This window comes from Dendropsophus ebraccatus, chromosome 1 (genome assembly GCF_027789765.1).
Source record: "Dendropsophus ebraccatus isolate aDenEbr1 chromosome 1, aDenEbr1.pat, whole genome shotgun sequence".
NCBI lineage: Eukaryota > Metazoa > Chordata > Amphibia > Anura > Hylidae > Dendropsophus > Dendropsophus ebraccatus.
Window position 1 is genome coordinate 197,265,004 of NC_091454.1, and position 22,776 is coordinate 197,287,779.

The window sequence follows — 22,776 nt, forward strand, 5'->3', positions numbered from 1 at the left end:
CTGTTATATGGCGGCCATCCACTCAATTTCAACATTGTGTGAACAGATCCTTTCTGTGTTTTTAATCCACTCCTGGTTTTGGTTGCAATATGAGGACCACAATAATGACTGAAATATACGTAGTGGGAACCCAGCCTCAAACTGTGACTTACAAGTAACTTGGTAACTCGGTAAACAAACATAATTTGGTAATACGGGCCCCCCCTGAGTACCATCCTGATACTGTACTGGGTAGATAGCCCTTTCATTTTAACCCACTACTATCACTTTGCTGGTGATCAGACACTTTCCCTCTCTCCTCTGGTGCTTGTCCACGCCAGGGACCTTATAGAACTGCAGAGATCCTCCTGTGGATGCGAGCAGCTCAGCCTTATCTCCTCTCCCTGCTGCCGGAGGGCTAAGTGTTAGTGAGACTGCGGCGCCCTCCTACACCGGTGTTCAGGCAGCCTACATGCTGTGTGCACAGACATATCCCAAGCGGTGAGTGCTTCCACTCCCCAGGACCTAGTCTGGACATCTCGCACTGCTGCTGTGCATGTGTCACTGTCATTTTGTCTATGCTTTGCGCTGGATGGTGCTTCCCTCTGACCAGTAGCGTAATTTGGTGGGGGCAGAGGGGGCGGACGCTTCCGGGCCCACACAGGCAGGGGGCCCTTTGAAGATTTTGCCAGTTAATGCTGTCTGCAAAAGCTATTGCTTTTGCAGACAGACTTAACAAATGTCTATTGGCTGTAGATAGCCCTGGCCAGCAACCAGTGTTCCTGGGGGGCCCAAATGGCTACCAAATGTTGTTTCTGACCATTTAGCTGTATGTGCTTGTATGATAGGAGAACATACAGTTGAATGCAGCAGGCTGATTGACAAGGTGAGGAGAGCATTGGCTCTCCACCCTGCCAATAAATGTTGTGACCACAAGAGGCTGTTCCCTCCCTTAGAGCTAAGGGACATGGGTGATGTCACTCGTGTGCTCACAGAGCAGGGGGGAATTGACATCAGAAGACTAAAGTACTGCAACCGCACAGCAGGTAAGTATGGCTTTTTTCCCCTTAGTTATAAAGGAGGAGACCTATCGGGGTGGGTGGGGCTAACTCCTGGGAAGGATGTCATCTATGGGGGATGGAATGTGCTGGCTAACTGAAAAGGGGGTAACTAATCTGGAGGTGCAGTCTACTCACAGTGATGGGGGTGTCTAACAACCAGGAGGATTACCAGGGAGATTACTGCTGTGGAAGGGGGTGGCTGCATGGAGAATACATACCAGGGGGATTAACTACATGAGATGGTGCTGGAGGGAATGCCTACATGAAGGATACTACCTTTTTTGGGGGGAGTGGGGGGGATTGCTTGTACAGAGAGGTCTAAATACTAGATAGATGCACAGAGGGGAGTATAACTTCTATATGAGGGCACAGAGGGCTCTAACTACTACATGGAAACAGAGGGAAATAATAACTATATTGGGGCACAGAAGGCCTAACTGCTATATGGGTGCACAGAGAAGCTGAACTTCAATATGAAGGTACAGAGGGGCCTGATTACTATATGGGGGTGCACAGGGAGGGTCTATCTATGGAGGAACAAGGGAGGATAATCTACTAAGTTAGGGTATAGATAGTGGCCTTTTTACTATATGAGAGCATAGAGGAACCCTGCGAACTATATGAGGGCTAAAATTGGGTCTAAATACTACATGGAGGCATAAATTGTCTGCTCTCATATACCCTGTACACCATTACTATCATGGCTGATTTCTCCTATATATTTAATGTATTGTCATGTATTGTTTTTATGAATTAGTAAAGTCATTATTCCATTTAGTTATGTTGCAGTAGTCTGGCTTTTTTGTATGTCGGTTATTTAGTATAGGTGCCTTAGACTGCATGGGACTATTAATTGTTATTGCCCAGCATTTGTACTATACATTTACTCTATTGGTACTGCGGGTATAGCCTTCAGGTGTCACTGGCCATCAGCTATGGTGTAGTCCTCATGCTGCCCAATAGATATTAGACAGATAGATATGAGATAAAGAGATAGAAGAACGGATGGATGGCTAATTAGAAAACAGAAACAGCGCCATAGCTTCCTCTATGTTGTTTGTGGTATTACATCTTGGTTCCATTCTCTTTTAGTGGAACTGAGCTGCACTACCACATCCAAGCTTTAGAGGAGAGTAGCGCTGTTTCTGGAAAAAGGCAGCTATGTTTTTCAATGCTGGATAACCCCTGTAATTTTTACATAGTTATATATGTGAAATGTAGAAAGTCTTTTCCACTGTTCTCAGTCCCTGTTCACTATGAATAATGAAGTAGAAAATACCCTTTGTTATTCGGAAAGCATTGTCATCTACAGAGGTTCCCTATAGATAACATAATTGGTTGGGGGCCCACTGAGACTCCCTCGCCCCCCCTAGGCTGAACCCCTAGCTACGCCCCTGCCTCTGACCCCCTGAATTAACCCCTTCACTGATAGCTGCTCCAGGCAGCCAGCACTAGTACCAACCAGCTACTAGCACCAGCATGTCTGCAGCCACCTGGGGAAGTGTGTGTGTGGAGGGATAGTTAACTGATTAACCCCTTCTTTACTGATACAATGCTCTTTATTGATACAGAACACCTTACAATTATTATAGGGTTGTGAAACGAATCGTCTGTATTTCAGCAATTTCTTATTGGGAAATGTGCTTTGCTATACCAGTGATTTGGATTACAAGCACATTTCTAGGACGATTTATGCTCGTAATCCAAGGTTTCACTGTACTTTGCTTTATCTTTGCTGGTGCATGACATTTCCCTATCTATAAAGATATAAAACTGCATTCAGAATTCTGATGGCTTCTTGATAACAATGAGCAGCGCATTGTAGAAGATGGTGACACAGACCGAGATCAGGTCTGACAGCAGAATGGAATGAATGAAGCTTTGTCTGTGTCCAAGGACGACCGGATGGATTTCCGGATCAGCTATGAATGAAATATCTCAAAGCTGGAACAAAAAACAGGAAAGGAAAGTATGAAATCTTACGAGGTACTTACAGGACGTTCACCTGATCACGGACACATCCTTTTGTTTACGACTTTTATGTGTCATTCAGAAACACACTGGAATATTCATGATGTATTTGTTGTGTAGCTTACTAGGTTTATATGTCAGCTATTTTCTGCCTTTATCACCTTGTCTATAATCTTTTTGTAGGAGAAGGAATAATCTTCAAGTGATTTGCTAGGAAGGTGACATGATGGGGACACAAAGTCGGCACTAGGGCTCAGAGGCAGGATAGGCAGGTGCATAGGGCACTACTGTGGGAGGGGGTACAATGGTTTTACATTTTCACCAATCATTTTTTCATTGCACAATTGAGAACACTGTAGAAGGTGCGGAATTGTACAGCAGCAGCGTATTGAATCCATCGGATTTATATCATGCCGAACCAAGGGAGGAGAAGAACATTCTGATACCACCACCATGGGCACATGTAGCATGAATCTTCTGGCCCCCAGCTCAGTAATAGGAGTCGTATATAATATTGATGTCTTCTTGTGTGATGGAAGAGCCCTGGATCCCCATAGACCTGTCTTGGCAGGATTTAACTTGATCTCTCAGTGAACTGCTAGTGCATCTTGTAAACACAGGACCAAACTGAGTTCATTGTTTGGCCTTATTCACATTGTACCATGACATGGTTATAACATGCTTGCTGTATTAGCCACTTCCTTATACCCAATAACAAGTATCCTCCCTAGCACAATGTTACAAAAAACAGCAGGTGGCGAGCCTTAGGGTTATAATACTTTAAATGGCTTGGTAATAGTTGTATTGGCCTGTAGGAGTGTGGTAGCGTCCACACCAGAAGGGGCATATTGGCAATGGCACCAACTGATCGGTGGGCTGTGTCACTCATCATTAGACCTAAACAACTTATCGGAGACAGCGACAGCATTGAAGGCGTCCTCTTCTGCACATCTTGTGCAGGAATTGTATAGTGAAGGTCTTTGGATCCTTCAACTTTGTTTTACTTACTTTACTTCAGCATTTTTTTTATTTTTTTATTTTTTATTTTCAACTACATGATCCAAATAGAACACAATACTGTGCTGATTTCACTTGTGGATTTTCCAGACCGTTTCTTGCTCATATTCTGTGGAAATAATAATTCTGTACAAATATCCTGAAGTGGGCCTGTCCTGTCATTTTAGTAACATTGCAAGCCAAGTTGTCTTGTGTGTACATGAGGAGCTGCACTATTTCTTGTCATTATCTGAACCCATCTATAATTTTCAGTTCTGCATGAACTAGTGAGTGAAGCCTATTATACACTACGCACACAAGGAGGGATGCCATGTCTCTGTCTTTACTGTACACCAGGGGTGGGGAACCTTTTCCATGTCGAGGGCCGGTCGGGCATTAATAAAATCATTCGAGGGCCGCATACCATGCGCGGCAATTAGTAGCGGGGGTTTGCAGCACCCAGGACAAGGCATAGTATTGTTCCCCTAGTGCCCCTGCTATTGTAGTTAACCCCCAGTGATGCCCCTTGTAGTCTAGTTAACCCCCAAGTCATGTCCCTGGTAGCCTAGTTAACCCCCATCAGGCATGTCCCTGGTAGCCTAGTTATTCCCCCCCCATCAGTCATGTCTCTGGTAGCCTAGTTGTCCCCCCCATCAGTCATGTCCCTGGTAGCCTAGTTGTCCCCCCCCATCAGTCATGTCCCTGGTAGCCTAGTTGTCCCCCCCCCCCCATCAGTCATGTCCCTGGTGGCCTAGTTATCCCCCCATCAGTCATGTCCCTGGTAGCCTAGTTGTCCCCCCCCCCCCATCAGTCATGTCCCTGGTGGCCTAGTTGTCCCCCCCCCCCCATCAGGCATGTCCCTGGTAGCCTAGTTATTCCCCCCCCCCCATCAGGCATGTCCCTGGTAGCCTAGTTATTCCCCCCCCCCATCAGGCATGTCCCTGGTAGCCTAGTTAACCCCCATCAGGCATGTCCCTGGTAGCCTAGTTAACCCCCATCAGGCATGTCCCTGGTAGCCTAGTTGTCCCCCCCCCCCATCCGTTATGTCCCTGGTAGCCTAGTTATCCCCCCCCATCAGTCATGTCTCTGGTAGCCTAGTTATTCCTCCCCATCAGGCATGTCCCTGGTAGCCTAGTTATTCCCCCCCCCCATCAGTCATGTCTCTGGTAGCCTAGTTATTCCCCCCCCCCATCAGTCATGTCTCTGGTAGCCTAGTTGTCCCCCCCCCATCAGTCATGTCTCTGGTAGCCTAGTTGTCCCCCCCATCAGTCATGTCTCTGGTAGCCTAGTTGTCCCCCCCCATCAGTTATGTCTCTGGTAGCCTAGTTATTGCCCCCCATCAGGCATGTCCCTGGTAGCCTAGTTATTCCCCCCCCCATCAGTCATGTCCCTGGTAGCCTAGTTGTCCCCCCCATCAGTCATGTCCCTGGTAGCCTAGTTGTCCCCCCCCATCAGTCATGTCTCTGGTAGCCTAGTTATTGCCCCCCATCAGGCATGTCCCTGGTAGCCTAGTTATTCCCCCCCCCATCAGTCATGTCCCTGGTAGCCTAGTTGTCCCCCCCATCAGTCATGTCCCTGGTAGCCTAGTTGCCCCCCCCCATCAGTCATGTCCCTGGTAGCCTAGTTGTCCCCCCCCATCAGTCATGTCCCTGGTAGCCTAGTTGTCCCCCCCCCCCATCAGTCATGTCCCTGGTGGCCTAGTTATCCCCCCATCAGTCATGTCCCTGGTAGCCTAGTTGTCCCCCCCCATCAGTCATGTCCCTGGTAGCCTAGTTGTCCCCCCCCCATCAGTCATTTCTCTGGTAGCCTAGTTGTCCCCCCCATCAGTCATGTCCCTGGTAGCCTAGTTGTCCCCCCCATCAGTCATGTCCCTGGTAGCCTAGTTGTCCCCCCCCCCATCAGTCATGTCCCTGGTGGCCTAGTTGTCCCCCCCCCCATCAGGCATGTCCCTGGTAGCCTAGTTTTTCCCCCCCCCCCATCAGGCATGTCCCTGGTAGCCTAGTTATTCCCCCCCCCATCAGGCATGTCCCTGGTAGCCTAGTTAACCCCCATCAGGCATGTCCCTGGTAGCCTAGTTAACCCCCATCAGGCATGTCCCTGGTAGCCTAGTTGTCCCCCCCCCATCAGTCATGTCCCTGGTAGCCTAGTTGTCCCCCCCCATCAGTCATGTCCCTGGTAGCCTAGTTGTCCTCCCCCCCATCAGTCATGTCCCTGGTAGCCTAGTTGTCCCCCCCCCCCCCCATCAGTCATGTCCCTGGTAGCCTAGTTGTCCCCCCCCCCATCAGTCATTTCTCTGGTAGCCTAGTTGTCCCCCCCATCAGTCATGTCCCTGGTAGCCTAGTTGTCCCCCCCATCAGTCATGTCCCTGGTAGCCTAGTTGTCCCCCCCCCCCATCAGTCATGTCCCTGGTAGCCTAGTTGTCCCCCCCATCAGTCATGTCCCTGGTAGCCTAGTTGTCCCCCCCCCCCCCCCATCAATCATGTCCCTGGGATCCTAGTTAACCCCCAAATAAAAAAATAAACATCCCACTCACCTTTCCTCCGCTCCCACGCAGTCCAGGTCCTCTTCTCTCCCAGGTCCTCTGTGCCGGTCTTCTCCTGCAGGCGGCGCGCAATGAAATGACGTCATCGCGCGCGGCCCGCAAGAGACTAAAGACACGCGCCGCTCTGCTGGGGAAGAAGCCGGCACAGACAGCATCCTCCGGTGTCCGCCAGCTGTCACAGACACCGGAGGATGCGGTGTATGCCGGCTTCTTCCCCAGCAGAGCGGCGAGCATCACAGGGGAGCTGCGGGCCGCGGGCCGCATCGGGAGGTCTCAGGGGCCGGATGCGGCCCGCGGGCCGGAGGTTCCCCACCCCTGCTGTACACCCTAAGGAGCAGCAGCAGCATGGAGGACATTATAAAGAAGTAGTAAAAAAAAGTTGTATATCAAGACCTTTGTGAAATCTAATACAGTAAGCTCCTATTTTTTGTTTTTGCATTCTCTGTGTTTCTCCTCTCTGAACTCCCCCACCATCTTCCTCCTTAACACACCCCTCTCTATAGACCTGTAACTAGAGGATTTAACCTCTAGTGTTGAGCGAACTTGACGAACTGTTTAGGTTAAGCAACGTTTGGCTTCCAGGAAATGGCTATGACCTATGGCTGTATCCAAGTTTCCAGGACTCCTTAGTGAGCATTCAACTTCTCCAGCTGCCAGGAGTCAAATTCTGAGTGTTCGGGTTCAGAAAATGTTAGCTAACCTGAACAGTTTGGTAAGTCCTCTCAACACTAGGGCTCAGGTTTTTTCAAAGGGTGTAAAATATACACTGGTGTAAACTGACCACAGCAACCAATCACAGCTCAGATTCCATTTTACCAGAGCTAAAAGCTAAGCTGTGATTGGTTGCTGTGGGCAGTTTACACAAGTATCTATTTAACACCCTTTCATAAATCTCCTATAGATGTAACCTGATTTCTCAGTGAGCTGCTAGTGCATCTTGTAAATACAAGACTGAATTGACTTGTTTTTTTAGTGAATTTAAGTTCAGTTTGGGAGTGAAAGGGAGAGGAGAAAAAAGCTTTATAACAGGATAAAAAAAGCATTTTTCTCTGATAAGATATATTACAAAGATTCTTATATTGACTTCATGCAGAGCCTGCTAAAATTACGGTGACCGTTTAAAGAAAAGTAGCTGAACCATGTGACTTGTGACCCTATGGGCAAGCTTTAGTATTGCTTTGACATACTTAGTACTTCAGATTCTTCCTTTCCCAACACAAATAGGGGGTCAGGGGTGAAAGCCACACACAGGACCTGAGCCATTGGTTGGGGGCCACTGATTAGAAGCTTAGAAAACCATGACAGTGCCATATGCTTAAAAAGACGCCATTAAAATATCATGGGGTCTGTCTGTGACATTTCTGAGGATGGAGGCTCCCTCTGATTGCAGTGTGAATAGAGCCTTACTCCATCAGAGTCCTGTAGTTGGGATGGGAAGCAGTGGTCTAGTTATATACTAGATATACTGGATCCATGGGACAACAAAAGGAAAAAGAAGTCACACGTTCTACAGTTTTCTTTTTAATTTGCAATATTCTGAAACAAATCAAGAGGAAGATTTTTTTTTTTCTGTTAAGTCTTTATCCTCTTATTTTGACACTTACAAGGCTCAGAAAAAAAGAGTGAGAAAGAGACGAGAAAACAGAAATTTAAAGGAAGACAGCAGCAAAAGAACCCCACTGGCATTCATAAAACAAACAAGCTGTCCTCTTGTTTCTCTTATATATAGATTTATGTATATATATATGTATTTATAGGATTTCTGTTTAAAGGGCATGCAGAAAATTAAACAGCAACAAATGAAAACAAGTCAGGCCGGAGATTCGCCTCTCCTCTCCCTTGGGGTCACTGCTCTGAACCCTGTAAACGTGAGTTAATTGGCAATAGGGGTAGGAGTGCTACATGCACCCCATCTTAGTCTGTTGGGGTTCCGCAGAAGACTCTGTCCCACCAATCTAGATCAGGCACATTTGAGATAATTGCATTTCTGCTTCCATCGATCCCTGAAGATTTGGTTGCTGCTTCTTTCCAGCACATTTAAAGCGGACTCACGTACTAGAAGCAGCCATTTTTTTTGTTGATTCAGAAATCCATATATCCATGCCCTTTAAGTAGTGACACCACCGAGGCGTGAGGGATGATATACCTCCCGACTCAGTAATACCTCTGATAGGCAGTAATGTAAGGTTCGCAATGGCTGACTCCATGCAGTCGGTGGCTGGTCCACTTTAAGGGCAACCTGTGCATTCTGGAAGATTCATTACTAACCCAAATTACCCTTGGGTTATGCTTTCCCACCCTGCAAACACAGGAAATCCTATAAAACCTAAACCTTCTGCAAAAATGCCATACCCTACAAAAAAAAAAAAAAAGACTAAACTAGAATTCACTAAAATATCTCCTTGTGGGTCGAAGAATGAAACCCAGGCTACTTTAAAGGAAATATATATAAGGTATACTTTGGAATCCCTGCTATATATATGTATATGTTTCTCAGTATTAAAAGGTGACATCATGGATCCAGTGTGCTGACCCCACATGTCAGAGGAGAATGGCACTCACTGAGAACTGACAGACAATAAGCACACGCCATAAAATGCGCCGGCCATGCTTCGGGACTGGCTCTCCCACTGCAGACAATGGATAAAACCATTATTTACAGGTCGTGGGGTTGTTGGAGCTGGATCATAAGTTAAATATTTATATATATATATATTGTTTGTCATTTAATATATATATATTATTTTAATTTTTTTGCATTCCTAAAGCAAAATAAAACAACATAAAGGGGTGGCAGTGGGGGCCCCTGGGAGAACTGCTTTGCGGAAATGGATTTAAAAAAAAAAACAAAAAAAAAAAAAAAGAAAAACTTTTTTTTCTTTTTGTTTTTAACTTTTTGTTTGTTTTTTATATAATTTTTTTTGTTTTCTCTTTGTTCTGTTTGGACGACTCATTTCACGTTGGACGCGCAAACACACGGGAAGGAACGGCTCCACAGGAAGGTCACAGTTCTCTCCCCCCAGCCCCTCAAGATTTCAGACAATCCCTCCACCCCTCCACAGCCCCCCAAATAAAGCCAAAAAGACAGAGGGAAGAGAGCTGAAGATCAAATATTTCTCAGTAACAAGTCAATGGATGCACTTATACCCCATACAATAGTAGGGGGGTCATACAGCTGCCCTCTTCCCCAGCTTGGAAGGGGTAAAAATGCTTAAAGGTCAAAAAGGAAACATACACAGGAGGCTTAGTCCTACGACCTTGTCTCGTCCTCTTGCAAACACTTCATGAGTCCAGGCAGTGGATGTCTGGGATACGTGTGCACATGGGGGGGATTGAGGGCCACAAGAATAGAAGAAGTCTGGATTTGGAGGGGTTGAGGGGGAGGAGGGATGAGAGGGAACGGCACAAGCATGCGGTCACGTGCTTTTCCTCGCCGCTGGAACTCTCTGAGCGGCGGAGCCAAAAGTCTCTGGCACTTCCTCTTTTCTGGTGAAGCCAGGAGAGCATTACTGGAGGCTATAGGGAAAAAAGAGAAAATGTTAGTGGATGGAATGAAAGAAACTGGAAAAACATGGCGGGAGAAAACACAATAATAATTATAGACATATAACACTTGTATTACTAAGCTGAAGACTGCCGTGTTGCCTAGACTTCTGGTGCTTTGCCACTTTGTTACCTTCATTGGATGGTGGTTATACCTTTTATATTCCACAAAAATTATATAGATTTCACCCAAACTGTGGAAGCAGTGAATTATTACACGTAGGGAATGAATTCTTCCACCATATATTATGCAGGGAAGTGCAAAGGCTTCTCCTGCAGAGATGAAATAATTGTTCTTTTATGGGCAGTAAGCATGCCAGCCACCCAGCAGTAGTTTGTAAACTGGCAGTGTCTCAGGGCATTGGAGGGCATTTGTTTTACTAAGTATATACTGTATGGCTCGGTTTAGACTCCATCTAAAAAAAAGAGCACATTAAGCACATTTCTTCCGATAAAAAGACAGAATAGGATGAAACAGGACTTCCATTGTAGATCAGATCTGGCACTATGTAAGTTTTTATTATGCACCAAACCAGGTAATGCAGAATCTTACTGTCACTGGAGGGGTGCCACGGGGGCCCCTGAGCAGTGGAAGTGGACATTCTGCCACTTTCCATCACGGCGATGCCAAACACGGGTCTCTTCGGATTGGCTGGTACGAGGTCGACCCTGTGTATCGATGTATTGTGTCAGGCGTATGTAGGCGATACAAGCAGCATCCTCTCCTACCACGTGAACATGAGGATTTAAGATGGTCGTATGGATTGGTTTGTTATTCTTGGAAAGCACTAAAAAAAGCAAAGACAAAGGACAAAAAAAATATCATATAATGTATTGTAATATACTGTATTTCATGGGCATGGCATGACATAATTTAAGAAGCTGACATGAAGAATAAACTGATAGATCATAAACATAGAATATGCTGGAGTATGTGCAGAGCCTATGATGCCCCATTTTGTTATAGAAAGTGGTATATAGAGCCCTGCTGTACCACCATAGGTCTACAACTTCATATGGTAGCATTAAGAATTTTTATCCAGCGAAAAAAATCAGGGCCGTTCTCCACTGAATGCCGTAATACAGAGTTCTTCTATTGCCAACATACAGCATCCAAAGCACCATATAGATCTTATTTGCTCATTTAGGATACCTAAATATTAGCCAGAATATAAAAGCTATATAAAGAGTCACTTTGGGGACACCTGCCCATGCATTACAAAAGACAGATCATTGATTTTATTGGGCACCGTGTAATACTCCATCTCCCCTGTTGGGGTGCTGCAGAGGAATGGAACACTTGAAATTCTGCTTATCTTTGGTAGACTTTGGTAGTAACAAAAAAGAATTGCTAAAAGTGGGAGAGATCCGACAAATAATTTTTTTTTAATATATAAAATAGAATATCAAATTATTGTAATGTTTCACGTCTTACAATTCTCAAAGTAAAATCGGTGAAAATCTATTCCTTCCACAAGGTTACCCAGAGCTTCTGGCTCAAATGTGGTCAATCCTGGATCGCAAATCTTCCTGAAAATAAAAGTTAAAGTGTGAGATCTCATTGTGGTACAAACCATAGGCATTATACCACTATATTAAAGCGAATGTACTTTTTTTTCCCCACTAACTTGTCGGTGTTGGCACAGGGATCCCAGTGACACGGTCCTTTCTTCAAACCGCCGCCCAATTTCCACGCTAAGCGCCGTTTTGTTCTTGTGCACCAGCCTGCTCTATGCTCTTGAGACAGGCCCAGCGCCCCCAGTAAAATGATATCCCCTCCCCAGGCAGCGTTTTGAAATAAGGACTGTGCCACCGGGTACACCGCGCCGGTAATGTAGTGAAATTTTTTTTCCATTACTCCTAAGGGTACATTCACTTAAACTAGACAGAGTCATAAATGTAAGATTATAGGCCTAAATTCGAACAATATAATGATTTTCAGCATGATAATCTTTTTGTGTAATAGGGCCCTAACTGGGCTGGCATCAGGGCTTTAGCAGCCCAGCAGTTCACAACATAGCATTGCTGGCATTGGCGGGGCTATGTTGCCCTTTACTGTTCCCTGTAAAAAAAACTTATATTTATATGATTTTTGTTTCTGTTGGAATCCCCTTTTAAGCTTTTAACCTGTTTTTCCAGGTAAATGTTTTTCCCCCTTCCCCCCCCCCCCTACTTTTTTGTGGATCATGTATTTTGATCTTTTTTCCCCAAATTAATTTTACCTTGTTCAAGCCACTAAAAATATGCATACTCAGTAAGCCTTTCAGCAACCTCCCTTTCCCCCACTGCTATTCCGCAAACTGTGCATGCTGTCATGAATAACTCACGCATAGGCCTCGAAGTCTCCATTATTCACCGCCTCAATCAGCTGCTCTGTTATCTTAATGATCTCCTGTTTTCGAGCTGGAAAAACAAAATAGCCATTAAATGGAGAGATAGAGCGAGAGAAGCGGAGAAGGAACACAAACATGGTCAGCAGAAAGACTGGAAAGATGCCAAGATGAAGATGGTGGTGGATAAAGGGAACAATGGTGGATTATTAAAGGGAGAAATCAAGCAAAATGCACTAAAAACACAAAATGCTCTGCTGTTTAGCAGATAGAACGCAGCTGTGGTTACTGGAAAGCCAAAGAAAATGTAAAAATATTTTTGGGCCCATACTGACAAGATTGTATTTCGTAGGTGAAAAAATTAACCAAATGACTGGGGCTTTGCTATAGCTCCCTTCCTATCCAGGAGGACCATTGTACAGGGAGAACAGCAGTAGGGGTGCAGTGCTAATTCAATGGTGCTGCCACTTCATTCTTAGGGCCAGCAGGGTTCCTAGAGGTCTGACCACCACAACCATAAGGTATCCTAATGACAGACCATCACTTTATAACATGGGAATACCCTTTTACAGGGGGTAATACAGGTAAAACTGATACAATGGACTTTTAAGCCTTGCTCAAAGTTGCGGCTTGCGTATCAATTTTTTGGTGCACATGTTTGACTTAAAACTAGACTAGATTTTTAAACAGCCCGAGCCACTATTATAAATCTGATCCCCACGATATAGACCAGCAAAGACGCCTCCTGCACAGACCTTGCTGGTCTATATCGTGGGGATCTGATGACATGATACACCTTTCTTGTGGAGCCTATCACTCCAGATACATATGACTGCCATGCTAATTTAAACAGACAGAGCCATGATTAAGGGCAAGTTGCCCGAAACATGTCGGCCTTTTTTTCAAGCAAAAAAAAAAGCATTAATATTTTATAAAAGAGCTGGAGACTACTATTTCTTCTTTAGATTTTCCATCATGCCTGACCCTTATCTCCATTGACATCATCTGTCAGTGTCGGAAGAATGCCATACACTCTATACTGACGGGAGAAGTATAAAGGGTATTTTAGATGCCTTATTTGATTACACAACCCATTTAATGGCCCATTGAATGGAACATTTTGAGAAACAGTAAACTAAAAAATTGAAAATTCTATTGAATGTGAGATGGAAGATATTTTTTCTGGAAATTATAATTTTATAAAATTTAAAAAATCATGGGGAGGAAGAAAGGAGATGGAAAAAAAATACTTAAACTATCGGAATAAATAAGCAATGTGTTATGAAAAAAATAAGATGTATATGGGAAAAGAACATGGTGAAGCAGGAGAATGGAGAGGAAGAGTGACATAATGAGAAGATATGTGATTAGGAGACTTGAACATGTCGAAAGTGGCTCAGACAGGGCTTGCAAGACATGGAAAAGGACAGAGGTCACTTAGCAATCATATTAGGAAGAGAAAAAATTGTATTGAGAAGAAGACGACCATTCTGGTTAGAAGAATGTGGAGGAAGGGTGAAGGCTGTGATGACTAGGAAAAGGCAGAGGATTGTAAAATGACCTTGGTCGTAGGTTAAGGTGGTGATGTGCTTTATGTGTCGTAATGCTAGGACAATAACAAGGACCATATTAAAACTAAAGGAAGTGAAGAAATGGAAAAGTAGGGTTTACGAAGAGTAGCATGTAAGAACAGAATAAACCAGGGGGTCAGTAAACATTGGTAAGTATGACAGAAGACTTTGTAGTAGGTTGGTAGGTGAAATGATGTAGACATGCATCCGAAGGTAACCAGAGTGGTTATTAAAAGAAGATATCATAGGAAAAGAGGAGAAGATATGTTTAGAAGGAAGTCAATGAATAAGAGGAAGGTCCATAGTTGGAAGGCGGTGGGAGCCCATGTGAGATGCGTTTGTATGCGCGAGTTCTACTTACGCTGTACAAACGGAGAGTTTAGATGGGGCTGGGAAAGCCGATGCTGCGTGTTGGAATACTGCACTCCCTCTGCTTCTGAGCCTCGTCTGACTGTGTTAAATATATCTGTAAATCTAGCAGCTGGGAGGGGGACGAAGAGACAGGTACCAGGGAAAGGGATAGAAACCGAGACATGAGACAGAGGAAGAAGGACAAGAGCCAGATCCCAAGGCAGTAGAGACACAGGTAGAAAGGTAAGTTAGAAGCCGAGGCAGCAAAACAGAGTCAAAGACAAGAGACGACAAGAGAGTAAGGAAGAAGAGGTAACAGAACAGAGAAGCAGAGACAAAGGCAAGCAACAGTAGTAAGGCAGAGGCAGAGAAGTTGAGTAGATGTAGACAGAAGTGATAGTAATAAAGAAGCACAAGAAATAGAAGTGTAGGTTGTAAAGAGGAAATAAATGAGGCAAAGACAACAGAAGAAAAAGAAGAAGAGGTCATGAAACAAAGTATAGATGGGACAGAAGTAGATGTGGATTAAGAGATAGAAAGGCAATAGCAAAGGTAAATGGAAATGGGACAGGAAAGGAGAAGCAGAGACAGAAGATGTAGTGAGGATAGCAGAGACAGAAAAGTAGAGATAAAGGTAGAAAGACAGAGGTCAAGGTGGAGAGATTAGACATACAATAAACAAAAGACAAAGATAATATTATACATAAAGAGAATATGCAAAGAATGAAGAGACATTGGCACAGAACGGTGAGATAGAGGAAAAGGGCCCAGAAACGAGCAGAAGAGCAGAGATGAGAAGAGAGATTGAAGAGACAAATAGTCAGGAGGAGAAGGAAGAGATACAGATAGAAAGGCCAGAAGGATTCAGAGGGATTGGAGCAGTAGGAAAACAAATCAAACAAAAAGAAAAAAAGAAAACAGATATCAACACAGAAAGAGCAGAGACACAGCAGCAATGTGAGTGACAAGAAACACAAACAACATCTCATCACAAACAGGCAAGGACAATGCCAGTTTCCATCCCCCGCACCCCCAGAAAGTTAGTATTGGCAGTGCCAAGCCCCCACATATATCACAGTGACAGAAACACAAGGGAGGCTTCCATTAGTCTACACTTAACTCCCTGCCAATCGATAAGAATACAGCCTAATATTCAGATATGATTGTAGAATTATTCCATAGCCTTATATATAAGTCTCTATATATATTACACAGTCAAAAACATTGTAAAAAATACTGTAATAAGATCCAAAGCAGCATCGAAACATCAAGTTCTGCACTGTTAATATTTATTTTTCATGCATAGCCTGTAAGACTCTCCTGTATCCCCCATCCTATTACTTACGCTGTGCAAGAGGTGAATGGGGGAAGGATGGGGAGAGGGGCTGCTGAGCGACCGCTGCTTGGGGTCCCTCAGCTTCCAGGGCCCCCGAGCCCCGCCTCACTGAGCTTAAAATGTCTGAGAACTTCAGCACTAGAGAGAACCAGGAGAGAAGAGGAGTTGAAGCCAAACAGAGAATGAGTACATTCAATAGGGGAGTGAAGAGGAAATGAACGCAGCGATGAATGAAGACAATGCTGAATAATGATATGAAAAAGGGAATGGAAAGAGTTTAATAATACTTCCATGACCAGTTTTGTTTTTTTTACTTTTGGAAGTTAAAAGGGTTCTCCACTTTGAACAATCCCTACTCATAAGGCTGCGTGCACACTAAGCAAAAGTGGTGGAATTCCACCAGCCTCCCTGCCATGATGACAGTCTATGGGAGGCTTGCGCACCTCCTCTCTCCGCGCTGAAGAAAGATGTTCATTCTTCAGCATGGAGAGAGGAGGCGCATGAGCCTCCCATAGACTGTCATTATGACAGGGAGACTGGCGGCATTCTCTGCCGCGGAATTCCGCCACTTTTGCTCCGTGTACACGTAGTCTTAGAAGGATCTGTTGACAATAAGTCGATCACAAGGAACTCCCTATAGATCAGCTGTCATCTGTGAGTAAACTTGTAGTAAGTCCCCGCACACCCTATAGTTTTTTATCAGCTGATCGTTATGTTTCTTAGGGCCCTATTCCACCGGACGATTATCGTTCGCATAATCGTTAACGATTACCGATCTCAAACGACCGCTATTGCGAAAGACCTGAAAACGTTCACTCATTTCCATGGAACGATAATCGTTACTTCTGATCGTATTTGCCATCGTTTTTTCTTTGCTATTTCTTCGCTATTGCGTTCGTATCTACTGCAAAGGACCGAACGATTTGCGAACGTTTAGCGAACAAGCAACGATAAAAATAACTCCAGGTCTTATAAAGCGATGAACGATTTCTTGTTCGGTCGTTAATCGTTCACTGCATTTTAACCAAACGATTATCGTTTAGATTCGAACGATTTAACGATAATCTGAACGATAATCGTCCGGTGGAATAGGGCCCTTAGGTCAGCGTCTAACTGGCTTCTGTAGCTCTGACACTGGAGACCTCAGGGAGGCCTCCAGTTGTCATAGCTACTGTCAGATCACTTCACACAGTCCTGATGGTGATCAGAGAGAGAATTCTCCCTCTAGTCCCCCTTAAGATGCTGCGATTGTGCTGACCACAGCATCTATGGGGTTAAATTGCCAAGATCTGTGGCTCGGGTCCCAGCAGTTGTGGTGGGTGCCCGGCTACAGCCGAGCTGTGGATGGCACAGCTTCTGTGCCCATGTTATCCTTTGCCATAACTGTACGTCCATTTGTGGGAAGTCACTGAAAAAATGATTGTACAGTTACAGCCAAATGCCTGGATGGGTTTTAATATCACAGTGGTCAATAATATTATATGAGAAGAAATATGATTCTTTATGGCAATATACCACAGGACCTAATAGGAGTTATGGTTCCCATACACTTTATAATTATGACGGATGAACTTATCGCTGGCTCTGGGTCAGTATAAAAGGTATGGGGGCCTCTAGAGACTGGATATGTACAAAAGAGTGCACTCTGCTCCCTTATATCTCTATAGCACACCCTCAGAAACTGCAGCAGCATCGGGGAGATTGTAGAGCTGTACTGCGCAATGTAAGCTCTGAATCCAGCCATGGGGGGAGAGATAACACTTTCTAGAACTTTCAACACGTTATGTATGTGTTAGGTAGTGTTTACCTTGGTGAAATCATATTTACTCATACTATTAGTATACTCATAAACTCATAAGTTAAGTTTGTTGAAAGGTTATTGACCACTTAAATGGAATGTGTCATCAGAAAATTATTTATTGTTTAAATAATCGAGGTTAAACTTATTTTTAAAGATTTTCAATTTTACTATCTTTATTTTCAAATAATCCTGAAATCTAGCAATTTTAGTCTCACCACTTGGCCTAAAACCAAGCTGCGACTTCCTGTTCTGTGATGATAAAAGAGGCTCCTGTAAAGTCATTTTTACAGCATTAGGCCATGTTCACATGGCGTATTGTAACGGCTGTTCTGTAACCCGGCTCTGTGAACGGCCGGTCACTGCAAAGATTATCCCGGCCGGTACTGTAGTACCGGCCAGATAATCTTTATGGCCGCAGAGTTCTGATGCAGGTGCATCGGCGCGCGTCCGCATCAGAACTTCCCATAGCTCACTGTGAAGCAAGCGGCCGCAGCTGCTCGCTCCATAGTGTGCACTGACATGGTTTTCTACGGCCGCTATTCAGTGAATAGCAGCCGCAGAAAACTAACATGTCAGTTGTTTGTGGCGCCGCTTGGGATCACGGCTGGAGGATATACTATGTGTATACGCTCCAGCCGGGATCCCGTAGAAGAACATGCAGAGAAGCTATTCGTACAAAGTATGGCCGTTTTTGCCGATTGCAACAACGCCCGTACTTTTACGCTGTGTGAACATAGCCTTGCAACGACATTACAGTGACACCAGTAAATGAAGCTCACAGCTCAGCCTCCCCCTCCCTATTTAAAGGCCCCAGGGTACGCTTAGTAATGTTTCTCATTCATGTCATGGGACAGCTCCTGTCCATTGTTGTTTTACGCCCAGATGGTTTGCCGTAAAGCATATCACTAAGTGCTGTTAAAAATAAATCAGGCAAGATGGTAGCCCTCATAAAACAGAATGGTTGATTGAATAAATGAATGAATATACATGAACATTATGAACGCCGTACAGGGAGAGCACAAGGAACAGGTAACAATACAAGAGCAAAATGGCATAAATGCAAAGAAGCTACATGATAGCTGTACTGTGTAGGTGTATATGTGTTTGTAAATCCATGTGGACCTTATGTTTCAAACGGTCATTATGTATTGTGGCATATGACATGACTGTCATAAAGAAGGCTGAGGTGTTCATAGGGTTTACATAGACTCATTGATCAACCAGATGGTCAGTCCACTACAGAAGTTTCAGGTGGGGAATTAGAGCTTAAATTATTCCATGTATAGGTAGAACTACCATACCTTTCATTTCTTCATCCTCTGGGTTGGTGTGTGTACTGTCCGAGGACTCCTGCATAAGAGAGAAAACAAGATGGTGGAACGTTTGGAAAGATATGAGAGTGAAAACAACAGAAAATCACAAGAATTAAAGACATCACTGATAGGAAAACCATATGGTTACATAGTCATCACCACTTCTTATTATTAGACACCAACTTATCCCCTTCAGAAGTACCCAAAACACCCTCTTGTCCTTAAGGGGAAGCCAACAGCTGTTATGTTCCCATAAGGCAGGAGAAGCTGAAAAAGAAGGTTACTTTCTTATCTTTATCCTTAGTGCCGTTTTCCTGCAATTTTTTGTTTTACTAATATATTAATTAAGTTGTTCAGTGCCTTGGGTGCGGGAATACATCCCTCGGTGCACCCGCCCTTATTCATAAATATTCAGGTGGTGCTCTGCAATTCATTTACCGTTGTAGAGCGCTAGATAAATATACATGATTGGAAGGCAGGTGGGCAGATCGGTGCACCAAAGGCTTTAGTCCCTCCCCCAGTGCACCAAAGCAGCCAATTAACATATTAGTTAAACTTAGGGGTTCAGGAAAATGGCTCTGAGGATGAAGGTAAGAAAACAACCTTTTTCCTCATCTCCTCCTGCCCTATGGGAAGATAACGGCAGGCTAGATTCTTCCAACCTGCTCTTAGTTTCCCTTTAAACCTCTATTACAAAAGCCAAATATACATTATTTTAATATGCGGGAAAGCATCACCCAGGCGTGATTGAGAATTATAATGATAGATATAAAAAATCCTTATTTATCCAGTTTCACTCCAATGTTCTTAGCTACCTACCAAGAGAAACTCATGGAATTCAGAAAATAAACCAGAAAAACCAGCAGCATATCAACATATTTATACTGTAAAAAGCTACAGATCAAATGGCAATAACAGTATCTTTGTAAAAGTTTAACCTTTGTACATCATGGACAACTTTTCAAGGCAGTAAAAATGAAGGGCTCCTCACATTCCCGAGTGTCCTGCCTTTAGCTGGTAGCTTGAAGATTTCTAAGCTAAGGTTGATGAGTTTATTTTACACTTATAATATAAATTATTATTATATAATATATATAATGTGCCTAAAATGTTTAGGACGGTGTTTGCATCTGTGTGTGTTGGTGACCTCCTGTTTGTTAGTCTATTTGATGTAGTTGCTATACAGAAGTCTTGCAGCCTGTTACAGAGCAGTGGATCGGGTCTTGGTGGCGCTCAGATCCATTAGTTTGCTTTTACAGGACGCCTGTAAATTTGAACTCCGTTCCATTCTTCTTATTGGACGTGGAAAGGCACAATCCATATTGGGGGGTTTGGATTGCCCACCAAGTTCTAATAATTAGAAATGGGCTCACTGCGGGCGTAGTATGGTTGCCTCGGCAGCTATACTGCCCATTGTGGAATGTCTCCCCACACTGACTGAAGAGTGGGCAGAAGATATGCTCATTTACAGGTACCCTTTAAAAGATCCATGGCCTATGCACTCTGTGAGGATTATAGTCTATGTTATGTTTAATCTGTCTAAAGGTGGCCATACACCTTCAAAAATTAGTAGCTGTCAGTTATCTTTCCTGTCCAGCCCTTGGCCCTCCCCTACACAGGAACATTCGGCACAGCCGAGCATTCCTGTGTTTTCTGTGGGGAGGATCAAGCGAGAGCTCCGACTGTGGCTTACCTCTCTCAGAGCAAAGGGGTCAGATGGTGATTTTCCCTCACACCCGACCCCTATCTCCACCTACATCATTTTTTAGTGGTCAGTTGGAAGAGCCCCATGCACCTTATACCAAAGGCCGAACCTACCGTGAGCGGCGGGTGCGGGTGACAAAAGTATAACGTGTATGGGGACCTTGAGTGTTTCTTCTATCTATCCAGCTCTATAATCTCATTTCTGTTCCTTGAATGACTCTGGTTTTTGTAATCTCAACATGTTTATTTGCCATTTACAGTCTTTAGTTCGTTACTTGAAAGTTTCTTTATTTCAGGTTTACTTTAACAAAAATTTTTGCCGGACTTCTCCTTTAAGATGTGTTTCTATAGGTCTTAGTGCCTTCACATTGGTCTTATTGCCTTCATGTTGCCCTAACTATGGTTAGTTTAGATTCCAGGGCAATCACAGGGATATTGCCAGGGTAGTGAGGTTTTGTTGTCCGAGTGTAGTTTGGAGTTTAGGGAAAGTAAGGGCCCCTTTTACTTTGGTTGATTATTGGGCAGATAATGGTTCCTAGAAATGCTCATGACCAATAATTGACCCGTGTAAAAGGGCAAGTGATCAGTCAACAAAGTCTGCTGTTTGAATCTTCTGTGCGGCCATGTAAATTATCGTTATAAGCCACACATCGCCCTTTCTCAACGGGATGTAAGGCCGATAACATTTAAAATAAATGTGCCACAAAATTGATTGAGCCTACGACATGTGCCCTCTTTTGCTGCTGCTTTTAGTTAGGGCCTGTTCCTCTCTATTTTTATCATCTTCTTTTTATTCCTAGCTGCCATCTTTCTCTTTTGTGTGTATCATCAAGGGCCTGCTGGTCATTTTCGTCTACTCTTCTGTAAGTCTTGGGGGTATGTTAGTACTGGCAGCCACAATTAGAAACCTGGTAAGGTGACTTCTAAGGTGAAGTCCAGTATCTAGTCGCAAGATAGCACTAAGGGGGAGATTTATCAAACATGGTGCAAAGTACAATTGGTTTAGTTGCCCCTAGCAACCAATCAGATTCCTCCTTTCATTTTCCAAAGTGTCTGTGAGGAATGAAAGGTGGAATCTGATTGGTTGCTAGGGGCAACTGAGCCAGTTTCACTTTACACCATGTTTGATAAATCTCCCCCTAAGTGTTCCGCTAGCCATATAATGACATCCATGTAATATGTAAGGCCTGTGAACTCATCCCCCAAAAGCAGATGCCAGTGGAGAGAAGGTTGGCTGTAACATGTCCGATCTTATAAGAAAAATATCAGTAACGCTATTCTAGTTATCGAGTAGACTTAGGCTATGTTCACACTACGTAAGAGACCGGCCGTTCCGTGACCCGGCCGTGTCACGGAAAGGCCGACCTCTGCAAAGATCATCCCGGACAGTACTGCAGTACCGGCCAGATGATCTTTCATACCGCAGTGTTCTGATGCGGGAGCATCAGCGTGCGCCCGCATCAGAACTCTCATAACACACAATGAAGCAAGCGGCGGGAGCTGCTCGCTTCATTGTGTGAACTGACAGGTCTTTCTACGGCCGCAATTCACTGAATTGCGGCCGCAGAAAACTGACATGTCAGTTCTTTGCGGCGCCGCATGGGATCCCGGCCGGAGTGTATACCGGGCCGGGATCCCATATAAAAATAGGCAGTGTTCCACACCGTACAAGGTACGGCCGTTGTTGCCAATGGCAGCAACGGCCGTACTTTTACGTAGTGTGAACATAGCCTTAATATAGATAGTATAATTGTACCACAGCGATTCATCTAGCACAGATGAATCATACTATTCCTTCAAGTAGCCTGGACGAGTTGTCTATGTTCTCAACTAGTGAAACAGGTTGTTAAAGGGTCGTGGATAAACAAATTAAGGTCATCTTCAGGCACGTTTTTCTTTTAGTAAAGTCTAGTAATTTGATATAGTCATATGTTTCTACTTATTCAATCCTAAGAAATTATACGACATAAGTGCATCTTTCATCAGCCATGTCCAACTCACTACAACACCAAGAAGACTTACAAAAAGAAGGCAGAATGGCTGATTACCTAAAACCATGGGCTATGCAATAACATTTAGTTTAGCAAACATGTGGCATCGGAAGTAGGGTGCAGTTTTTGGGCTCTAGTAGGTGGGAGTATCTTATCAGCGGGGGCCCGACCACTGGGACTCATATTGTTCATGTCCCAAGCAAACAGAAAAGCATAGGGTGTATGCTCCATTCACTTGCTATGGAACTGGCGAAGATAGTCAAATACAGCACTTGGCTTTCTCTAGC

At 44.2% G+C, this 22,776-nt stretch overlaps 1 protein-coding gene and 1 long non-coding RNA gene across 10 annotated transcripts in view; one reads left to right on the top strand and one right to left on the bottom strand.

The window, feature by feature from the left end:
• Positions 1-9,643: 9,643 nt before the first annotated feature.
• Positions 9,644-22,776, bottom strand: part of CAMK2B (calcium/calmodulin dependent protein kinase II beta) — a 120,445-nt gene continuing 107,312 nt past the window's right edge. For 4 of the 9 annotated variants that reach the window (XM_069944006.1, XM_069943997.1, XM_069944037.1 and 1 more), the window contains 7 exons: positions 18,783-18,831; positions 15,690-15,818; positions 14,355-14,474; positions 12,420-12,495; positions 11,528-11,622; positions 10,646-10,880; positions 9,644-10,065 (listed from right to left, as the gene is read on the bottom strand). In XM_069944006.1, coding sequence (XP_069800107.1) covers positions 10,648-10,880; positions 11,528-11,622; positions 12,420-12,495; positions 14,355-14,474; positions 15,690-15,818; positions 18,783-18,831 — 702 coding nt within the window. In that variant the 3' untranslated portion in view covers positions 9,644-10,065; positions 10,646-10,647. The remainder of the gene's footprint in view (positions 10,066-10,645; positions 10,881-11,527; positions 11,623-12,419; positions 12,496-14,354; positions 14,475-15,689; positions 15,819-18,782; positions 18,832-22,776) is intronic. The other 5 variants (XM_069944031.1, XM_069944021.1, XM_069944026.1 and 2 more) reach the window with 2 other exon arrangements.
• LOC138766460 (uncharacterized) overlaps positions 21,650-22,776 on the top strand; it is a 109,875-nt gene continuing 108,748 nt past the window's right edge. Inside the window, exon 1 of the long non-coding RNA XR_011358720.1 lies at positions 21,650-21,727. This is a non-coding gene — a long non-coding RNA (uncharacterized lncRNA). The remainder of the gene's footprint in view (positions 21,728-22,776) is intronic.